The sequence below is a fragment of the Xenia sp. Carnegie-2017 genome, unplaced genomic scaffold (genome assembly GCF_021976095.1).
Source record: "Xenia sp. Carnegie-2017 unplaced genomic scaffold, XeniaSp_v1 HiC_scaffold_47, whole genome shotgun sequence".
Classification (NCBI taxonomy): domain Eukaryota; kingdom Metazoa; phylum Cnidaria; class Anthozoa; order Malacalcyonacea; family Xeniidae; genus Xenia; species Xenia sp. Carnegie-2017.
In genome coordinates, this window is record NW_025813512.1 from 6,460 (window position 1) to 17,178 (window position 10,719).

The 10,719-nt window shown below is 34.1% G+C and overlaps 1 protein-coding gene across 10 annotated transcripts; it reads right to left on the reverse strand.

The window, feature by feature from the left end:
- Window positions 1-299: 299 nt before the first annotated feature.
- Window positions 300-5,788, reverse strand: LOC124456417. 10 transcript variants are annotated; one of them, XR_006952272.1, is made up of 9 exons: window positions 5,442-5,788; window positions 5,086-5,184; window positions 4,511-4,555; window positions 3,542-3,684; window positions 3,070-3,124; window positions 2,706-2,823; window positions 2,107-2,174; window positions 875-973; window positions 300-631 (listed from the first exon to the last, which is right to left on the reverse strand). XR_006952272.1 is itself a non-coding variant. In XM_047006866.1 (9 exons), the coding sequence occupies exons 5-9, from the start codon at window positions 3,301-3,303 to the stop codon at window positions 476-478; spliced, it is 468 nt and encodes a 155-aa protein (XP_046862822.1). In that variant the 5' UTR covers window positions 3,304-3,353; window positions 3,542-3,684; window positions 4,511-4,555; window positions 5,086-5,184; window positions 5,442-5,774; the 3' UTR covers window positions 300-475. The 10 variants fall into 10 exon arrangements, 4 of the variants coding, with proteins under 4 accessions (XP_046862822.1, XP_046862821.1, XP_046862823.1 ...); XR_006952268.1 differs by adding an exon at window positions 2,243-2,360 and having other exon boundaries at window positions 3,070-3,684; XM_047006866.1 differs by lacking the exon at window positions 2,706-2,823 and adding an exon at window positions 3,214-3,353 and having other exon boundaries at window positions 5,442-5,774.
- Window positions 5,789-10,719: the final 4,931 nt, after the last annotated feature.

Sequence of the window (10,719 nt, forward strand, 5' to 3'; positions counted from 1 at the left end):
TTACCACAAAGTGTTAAGCGTACAAAAGCACCTGCGCAAATATCTACTTGATGTCACGTGACAATATGTTAATTAATCACACTTATTTTTAAACAACTGCATCATTTTTCAACAAATGCGCAAGAAAATAAGGTTATTGCGACTAAGAAATCCGTTACGCCAGCAGTAAACACTGAAGTCTCAATGACTTCGACGATACAGAACGAGTGTTCGAAATTTTCCAGCAAAATTTTTTGCTATGTTTTGGAACTTGATTCAAAACGCAATTTTTCCTCAAAGTAAAGATTTTAAAATCGTGGTTAAATGAACGAATATGATTTGTTATTCAACTCAAGTTACGAATGATTTACACCAACAACGCTACAAATTCCGTTGCGAAAGGTTACAAACGGATCATTGTGACACAATATCCTATTTGTACAATAAATATTAGCACGCGCCATACGTCTGATCGCAGGTATACCTGGATGGTAAGTCATTCCTGTAAGCTCGTCCACCATCTTCTTACGATGCCATCCACAATATCATCGTTGCTGATGTACTTATGAAACAAATCGCATTCCTCGTGATTTTTATCCTCAAGTTCTTGTATATTACCGCTGACCATCAACTTCTTTCTGTCTCGCAGGCACTACAATATTAAATATGCTGCCTTACTATTTGCTGATATGGATTTTTTAAAAATTCGAAACTGTAAATGTTTTCATCATCTGCGACGCGAACGTCCATGAATAACAATAGAAATTTATTGCATTTTCAAAGGTCCCGTGTCTAGTCGCTCTCCATCTATTTTCTAAGCTCCGCCAACCTCCTCTCCTTCTGCTTTCTAATAGTGCCCACAATTCCTCTTCCTCGTAAAAATAGACACACAAACCTGCATAGAAACTTTTTGAAAGATAAATTCTGCAACAATTCCGCGTTCCTTTGCCATGTCACAGTCGAGTTTCGTGTTGCATAGAACAACAGACATTGCCTGATTTAAAGGAAATTCACCGTAAGACAAAATGAAAATTTTTGTGAAGCATCTCGGTGCTTTCATAAAAAAATAATGTGTCACGAAACACCTTTTTTAAAGACAGGGGGGGTAGGGATAGGTAGTAAACCATTTTGGGGAACTTAGATAAAGCTATTCGTAGTTTTAATTACTTTCCAATGTCACAGTTAACACCTAAAACCATAACACATCCTCTAGGTTTAAGAAAAGAAAACAATTTAATGTCTTTTGTAGCTACTTCATTCCTTTATATACGCAACTTCGAGCAAAGGGAAAGGGACCACTTCAATACCCCAGTTATATCATCACATAAAGAATATTTAGTGCAGAGTAGATCTTCTGTGAGTATCAGTTGACCACCTTCAGGTGGGCTCATATAATAATGGGGCCCATCATCATTATATGAACAAACAACTGACATCCACAAAGAATCCAAACTACAAATAAACATTCTTGGCCATGAATCACCATGACACATGAGCAATGAAAAACTAGTAAGAGTAATTGAAGTGAATGAGAGAGGTGGTAAAGGGACTTTCACAACTCCATCCATGTGGGATCTACAATGTGAGAAAATATGAAATAATGATATGCAAAGTTACAATGCATCAGCAAATTTAATTTGTCATGAAATCTCGTGCATTTCTTTCATATTATATTACATTGACTCCCAAAGACTATAGTTCCTGCACTTAACACCATAAGACTAGAGTTCATGAACATAACTCCTGACTGTTATAGTCTATGCCACTAAATCACATATATTATAATGAATCCCCCTAACTCACTAACACTATACTTCCTGCATCTAACTCATAAACACTATAATTCACACAATTAGCTGGCAAACACTATATTTCATGCACCTCACACTCAAAAACTATAGTTTATGCACATAACTCCAAAGATTACATTTCACACACCTAAGTACCAATCATTAAATACAATAGATTTTTAAGAGATGACTTTTATCACAATATCTCTTTAGACGTATTCCTGACGCTAGCAAACGTGAAAATCAAGTTGTTAGTGATTATATCTGCTAAATATGATTGAAGAAAAACATCGAGCCAAGAATCATCTAAAGACATAGAAACAGAACATAAACTTACCACATCGCTTTCAATTTCATTGATAATGGCTTCTTCATCAAATTTCAACGAACGAATTTTGACCTTGCCTAAATGTAAAAGGAGTAATGTTGCAAAGGAAGCAAAGCGAGAAATGTCCGACGTCAATATATCTCACATTCAAAATATACTTTTCACGTTTTTCAGCCAAAGCCGTGTGTCGCTTTTCACGACACACTTTACGAGAACGGAATCGTAACCTTCAATGCAACAAGCCCCTAGCCAGCATATAATTACTAGAGAAAGCATGGTTTTTACATATGTAAAAAATTGACGCTCAATATTCAAAAGCATATTGAAAGGAAAACCGAATAATAAATTATGCAACGTCAATTTAAATTTTATTGCAAAACCAATCAAATTCATTCATACACATTACACTAGTTTAAATTCATAAAAAAAATTTAAAATTTTCGATCCGTGCCACGCCTTAACAGCTTTCTCTAATCTCCCAAGTTGACTTTTTATAAAGCATTGATATGTGGTTAATCTCTTTTACCGCGAATTTTGTTGTAGATGGACAACTTTTCGCATTAGACAGAATATTTCACAATAAAAAAACCGTCTGTGAAAAACTATACCTTTAAAATTATAGTTGTTCATTCCTTTTTATGCAAGAGAAATCTCAAGTTATTAGTAGCCTTACAGATCTTCTTTCTCAATCAGTAAACCATAAATTTTCTTTTACTGCTCAACATTCTATTAAAAAAAAGGTAAAAGGTGTGCGAACAGCAAGCGGTTTTAGATTATGTTCTTAAGCCATGAAAACCGCATGAAATCTTTGTGACTATCTATAAACATCTTCACACGTTTCTCAAGATCACATTCAGTTTCAGTTCCAAAATTTATATTTTTCTCGTTATTATAAAGCATCTTGTAAGTTGCGCTATTCATAACAGCTTAGCTTTCCGCTAATAAATAAGTGATAATGAGCAAAGTACATACAACATGTGGCTTTCAGCTTCGTAAACATTATTCTTCGTTTGTGGCGTTGACAAAACTACAACGAGAATTTCTTCTTTTAAAGTACATATTATTACTCCATAAATCTATTTATTGAGGCTTAAATAATCGCAATGATTGTACTATCTTGAAGCAATTGAATGAAAATTGATGAGAGACTTGCGGCTTCTTGAGAGATGCGGCCCCTTGTTGCAGAGTATTTGTCCTTTGTTGCATATTTCAAAAGGTTTTGAATAAACGGAACTTTTAATGAACTGAACCAGCAGCTGGTGGAAATGTCGAAGAAAATCTTGATAAACCTTTGAATAAATGGCTGGTCATGGTTAGAAGAGGTAGTCTATTGAATGGGTATGACTGGTAATTGTTAGAGATAAACCATTGAATAAATGGCTGGTTATGGTTAGAAGAGGTGGTCTATTGTTGGAGCATGATTTTCTAGTAGTTAACAACAAACCTTTGGGGTCAAAGCATTGTATTTATCAGGCCTGTTCATTGTGATTGTCCTCAAACCGCCATCAGTAGAGACAAGAATATTTTCAAACTCATTTGATGTATTAATGTCTTTGTTGGGTTGGCTGTTGGTCTTGGATTTTTGTCCTGAAGTTACATTTAAGAAATATTGAATAAATTTGCAATAACTGTTTTGGACTAAACAGCCCAAAAGTGTAAGAGATTGAGTTCAAAGATGTTTCATCTCCTTAATGAATGACTAAGGTGTTTCACTTGCATGTCAAACCTTTTCAACAATATTTAACTTTAATAACTGTAGTCATATAAAGGGAATATGGTGATCGAGTAAGAGAGATTGAATATGCTGCTTTTACACCACTGGTTTTTTCAACATCAGGTGGTATGGGGAAAGAGACGGCAATTGCTTATAAGCGGCTAGCTGATCTGCTGGCACAAAAGAGAAAGCTGCAATATGGCATCAGGCTAGCGTGGATGCGTTGTAAACTGTCTTTCGCACTGATTAGGTCAGCAATTACTGCGATACGAGGAAGTCAATCTGCCTCAACTCGCGAACATACTTTAAATATTGACCTAGGTTATTGGGAAAGTTGTCTTTACACTTGACTGTCCCTTTATCATGGATATTTTAAACATTGATGTTAGTTATCTTTGATTTAGTTTTTGACATTTATATTTGTATGTTGTAGTTTATAATTTTAATTAAATTTTAATTTTTTCTTTTTTTTAATCAAAATCGCGATTAAAGTTAACTAAGACAGGTTTAAAAAAAACAAAAAAAAACTGTAGACATATAACAAACTTACTCCTGTAATGTTAAAAACATTGTTAGTCAAAAAATCTGTTCTATAGTTCAATGTTGAGAAGGACATGTACACAACAGGAAATGATGTTCATACAGAATATTTTGCAGAAAAGCTTTGTGTTTATAATACACAGCAAAATTCAAAATCACCTAGTAAAGATTCCACAAGTGCTATATACTGTTTTGTGCATCTACCTAAAAGAAAAGTTCAATTTAAAAGTATTCATTACATGCAATAGAAGTTTTTTTCAAAAGTACATAGGTATTTGATAGAGAATCAATGGTACATTTGCATTTTTTTCCTGCATCACCAATACTAAGAATGTTAAGTACAAGATTTTACTCTCCTAAATGTTAAGGAATTCTTCGTAAATACAAATAGGGGGATATAATTCAGATTGCATGGCTTGGAGAGAAACTATGTATATTAAAACCATTGAAAAGCACAGATTTACATGCAGATATTTTAGCTGTATGTTCCGATAGGTACTCATAATTTCCAGAAGACCCACACACTCAGTTCTTAATTAACGGTGTGCTGTCAACTTTGCACAAAACAACTTTTTTTACTGTAAATAATTTGATGACGATAGATTTTAGTAAGACTTGTGAGAGTGTTCAATAAAATTGTTGAAAGATACAGTCCTTTGGTGATGTTTGAAACTAGATACATATTGAATGTTCATTATAAGATAAGTGCAGCCTTTCTTAAACTAAATATTCACCTGTGATAAATCACCCAAATCGTTCCATGCATTCCATTTTGCCTTTCCAACAAAGTCCAAAGTCCCAGGCTTTGGTGTATTACATTTGCCTAAAGAACCCTGGAAATGTATATTGTTATTTGTGTTCGTCTTATTTTTAACTTTGATTGTATTGTATGGTGGGACTGTGAACAGTTATAATTGAAAAAAATTCACTGTGCCTTTGCAAAAATGTGATTCAAATGCAATGATGCACATTGTGCTTAAAAATTTAAAGTCACCATTTAATTGAAGAGTTTGTAGTTAGGAGATACAACAACTAATGTTCAAGCTTTATGTAAAAACCGGATACAATATCTTTATGAATCGTAAAATACCTGCTTAAAAAGGGCGTACATCTTTAACTTCAATTCATTCCCTGGATCTTGTGTTAAAGATCCTACTTTGTCTTTTGCTTCTTTAAACTGGTGAGAGATTGCAGAGAACTTCGAACCATCTTCGTAAAAATGTTCAGGTTTAAATAAGGTCGAGATAGATAGTTCACTATACCACGACGAAAATTTGCATATGATTTACAAACTCTTGGCGTCACGTTCATTTGCTATAATAAAATTTACAATAAATATTTTTTTATTATTGATTGAACGTTGACGAATAAGAAAATTGATATCTAGAAATGACCATTGAGTTCTATAATAACTAGAGCGGCTAACTTTACTGGGGCGAGGATGCCAAAAAAATGGCGGCCAAAGGACGTATTTCCGCTGAAATGATCGCTTTGCAGAAAAATAATATTCTCGACCTCCCCCTGGTGTCTATAGTAAATTATAAAGAATTTTTCAAAAACAAACACGATATCACAGAATATGGATAACGTTAGTTCCATATTCTGTGACGATTCTTTTTTGGCATTTCTTTTATAATGCCAACACTTCAATCGTTCAATTGTTGGATGTCGTAGTTTCCACAAAAAGGAGCATATCGCTTCTCACAGGTGAGGTAGTTGTTTGTTTTGTTAGTCCGTCAACGATTGAAAAGCAATTATACATGCACTTGAAAAGCCATAAAATACATATTAAAGATCGTATTTTTTAAGACTGACTTGAACGCCAAATATACTGATGTTTTCCTGTTTTTGTTTATAAAATTCTGCATACTTTTCTGTCATTTGTTAATGCATGAAATCGTAAATTTACCCATTTATTTGCAAAATAGTTTCCCTAAAGCAAAAAAGACCCTGCACACATTTTGCTCTGTGAGTAAGTATCAAAAAGAAATGATCAGCCCCAATGGTACCCATGATTTGGAGCAGAGCTTGTTATGTTCTATTTGCTGACAACATGCAGGGAAGATCAAGGAGTAAAGATGACTGGAAGATATTATTGACCAGGCAGAGTCTTAAAAAATGATAATGCTGTAAAGATAATTGATTTATTGTCTGCCCTATCCAGAGTTATTTAATTTGATCGTGGTCAAATTCTATGGATGGAGACAATGGATTCACTAAGGATGCCTTGAATGCTTTGAAGTTAAAGTTCATGATCCAAAGAAAGATGGCAAGGTTGTGTGTGTTTTGATGCTTAATGAATTGTCAATTCACAAACATATAAAATGGGAAGGCCATAAAGTTTGTGTCAATGTAAACATTTGTACTGAGATTGATGATGACTCGATGCAGATGTGAAGCTTCAAACTGTATAAGCCATTGGGTTTTATGCAACTTAATGTTTAAATCATGTCATATCTTTACCAAAATATTTTAGTTGAGTGTTGTTTGAATGTTACTAATATCTAATGCACTACACTGAAGCATTAAAGATTCAGTGATGAAACTTTTAAAGTTACTGTACTGTATATTTCTTATATATTTCTTATATTTCTTTAAGAAAAATTTGAGCTTATTTACCTATTAGAGTACAGGATGGAGATTTATCATATGGATTATTGCTGCTTATTTAAAGAAAAGTTTTCACTTTTCAAAGCTTTTCTCCAAATTTTTTGCTTCTTATTTCTTATCATGAGATTGATGATATAGAGGTAATACAATACAATAATATTCTAATTTCTAAAAAGCTTTTAAGCTTCTAGCATAAAAGTACAGTATAGGTATGTAATTCATTTGGTTTTATTGCCTTGCTATGACATATCTACTTGCACTTCATCATTCTTATATGAACAAAACACCAGATGTGGATACTCAGAGAACAAAATGCACTACCAACTGCTTATGAAATTTATTATTGAGGTGAAAACTGTGTTAATCATTCAAATTATAGTGCACTTTTATTGCAAATATAGGAAAAACAAAACAAAGTGAAAAAGAAAGGTAGAAGTATTAAAACTACAAATGAATTATAAACACCATTGGAAGCATAAGTGTTTTGATGATTATTTGCATTTTGCCCAATTCATATATCAATACAATCAAAATCACAAAAGGTTACTTAAAGTAATTTCTAGTAATTTAAAGTAATTTAATATGCACATGAAAACATGTGACTTGGACGAGATTTGAACTCGCACCTTCGGATACTGGTGTGCCGCTCTACCTGTTGAGCTACCAAGCCCACAGGGATTGGAGACGAGTCAAATTTCTTAAAACTGCGTATGGACGAGAGATTCTCGCCACTATATAGTAGTTTACTGGATGGCACCGTGTTTCGACTTTATTCCAAAGCCATCATCAGAGAATACATGTAATATATTAATCCTAACACAGTTTTAATATGCACATGAAAAACATGTGACTTGGACGAGATTTGAACTCGCACCTTCAGGATACTAGTCTGCCGCTCTACTTGTTGAGCTACCAAGCCCACAGGGATTGAACACGGGTGAAATCTCTTAAAACTGCGTATGGACGAGAGATTCTCGCCACAAAAGTAGTTTACTGGATGGCACCGTGTTTCGCCTTTATTCCAAAGCCATCATCAGAGAATACATATAATATATTAATCCTAACACGGTTTTAATATGCACATGAAAAACATGTGACTTGGACGAACTTTGAACTCGCACCTTCAGGATACTAGTCCGCCGCTCAACCTGTTCAGCTACCAAGCCCACATGGATTGGAGACCAGTCAAATCTCTTTCAAACTGCGTTTGGACAGTGGCGGATCTAGGATTTTTCAAACATCAGTCATAAAACGTCGGGGGCGATCCGCACCTGGGGTGGTCTGAGGCATTCTCCCCTGAGAAATTTTGAATTTCAGAACCTTGAAAATGCCATTTTCAGCGTTTTAGAGCAATACAAAATGTATTTTGTGGGCATCGGTTTTGCGTAAATACAACACATTTTGCTTACTTTTTTTTCAAAAAAAAAATGAAGTGAACAATACTTGAATGTTTTGCCAAATATTTAGGCTCATTATCATGCCAAATATATGGCTCATTAGCATGTCTAGGAACATAAAATTTATTTCACAATAATGCTATTCAAAAACAGATACAGTCTTTAAAAATTTCTACCAAGTTGTCAGGCATAGACCCCCCTAGAGACCCCCATTCAAACCTCTATGTAACGAGTTAAGTTAGAAATTTGGTACTACAAGTGACAGTTCATAGATATAGAAAAGCTCAGACTTCAAACCATGCAAGTTTATTGTAACCCTTTACCCATCTCCACATCAGTGTCAGCAAATTCACTTTTTGAGAAAAACTCAAAATTTTTCTGCCAAAGATTAAGCAAAATTATCAGAGTAAAATTTGCAGTTAAGACAGCTTAATGTCATAAATGTTTATTAGGCATTTCACTAGACTATTATCTTCTGTAAGTATATGCAAGGTGTGCTATATAGCAATCACTAGTAGCATTGTATTTGCAAATACAAACAGAATGTAACCAACATGTCTTTAATTATATAATTACATGAATGTTATATTTGGTTCATGTGTCATGCTTACTGGTTATGATAAATATCTTTTGATATGATCAAAGCTCGTTTGATCTGAAATAATTTAGTTTAGAAATTATAATGATCATCAGAAAAATTACATAGTGATCATGAAAATACTTTGCTGTTTTGCCAAATTTCAAGGTTTATCTGCATACATAGGAAGACATTTTTACTCTATAAAAAATGCTTTTCATACATCAATAGCCCTTTGGATTTTATGGCAAACTTTGGATTTTATGGTATGAGCCATAGATTAACACACCTTTACATCTCTACATGAGGTGTTCAGTTTGAAAAGGGACAATATGTGACATGGGACAACATTTCATGTATGTGAAATACTCAGGTTTAATACCATTCCAGTCAAATTGTCAAAATAAAAGCTTCATGGATCAGAAGACTCAAAATCACAGGTTATAGTAAACAGCTTCTCATGTAATCAATGTTAGTTTTCTCAAATCTTAAACAATATGTAGTATAACTGTCCAATGATTGAATGATCAATGATCATAAACTGAAAAGCCCCAAACATTTGCTTATGATAAAGTAAATAATAGTATGGCGCCTTATGGCTACAGATTTTTTGTCCATTGAAATATATTTGCAGGAATGTAGGATTTTGCTGCCATATAACGGCCACGATTCCCCAAGCACTAAAGAAATTATAGCTAAAACTCCTTCGGCAACAACAATTTTAGAAGCATCAATCTGCTTACCATATGCCATATTGACATAAATCGCATCACATACTCGCATAAATTGACTTTGATATATTACATTCATGCATACACTTCACTTGTCCTTTACTTACGATTTTGGATGTAAATTTCTGCTGATAAAACTCAAAACAATGTTGGCTTTCTTTTGAACATCAATGACTGAAATGTCGCTCGCGAGATCGTCTTCGCCAAGCATTTACAATTTATCCATAAATTTTTCACCCTCTTGAAAAATTCACAGTTTGGACAGCTTCATTCATGTCAATATATGAATTTGTAAAGATTTCCATAAAATCCATCTGATTGTAGTTTAGTTTCTATCATGCTTATAAAATTGCTATGAAACGATCAAACATTCAATTCAGACAGTGAGCTTGACTATGTTAGTTCAGTTGGCTATCAGTCGAAATCCGTCAAACCAATCACAATAAAACAAAAATTCAAATGAACCAATTGTAAGATAGCAATGAAGTATTTGCCGGTTGCCAGTCTCCCTTAAATTTGCGCAAATTTGCTCATTATACTGAACTACCATTTTGCTTGCACCAAGTCAAATGGAAGAGAAATGGAGTGCAAACAATGACCATTAAGTCGAGTACGTATATTTCCGATCGTATTGAAGTCACATTTTAACAGATGGAAAAATAATGCTACAAGTTAATGTTTCCTTGACACTTGTAAGAGTTTCTTAAAGAATCCTTTTACGTGGAGAACTGTGTCTTTACATGATCGCCGATATTGCTTTTGCTCAAAAGTCTTGGTAGTGTTTATGCCGATGAACTAAAATGGCGGGATAGCTGGTCATTTATCGTCACAAAACGTGGCCAGAAATACTCAGAGAAACATCATCACGCAGCAGACATATCGAACTGGGGTGAGCCTGTCACTGCTCGTGCTACAGTTCCTCTTGTTCCTGCTAAACAATCTCAATGTGCTTGGGATGACAGTGAAGAATCAAAGCGAAGAAGAATGTTTTGTGATAAGTTTGAAGGCTATGGAAGTGTATGCAGTTGTAAGTATCTTTTCGTTACATCCATG

Excerpts from the sequence above, each read along its gene's own strand:
- LOC124456417 (XM_047006864.1), bottom strand. The coding sequence starts at position 3,303 with ATGCAACAAAGGACAAATACTCTGCAACAAGGGGCCGCATCTCTCAAG. Across the intron at positions 2,175-3,069 it reads GAAGCTGAAAGCCACATGTT|GCAAGGTCAAAATTCGTTCG; the intron begins GTATGTACTTTG and ends TTTTACATTTAG. Across the intron at positions 974-2,106 it reads ATGAAATTGAAAGCGATGTG|GCAATGTCTGTTGTTCTATG; the intron begins GTAAGTTTATGT and ends CCTTTAAATCAG.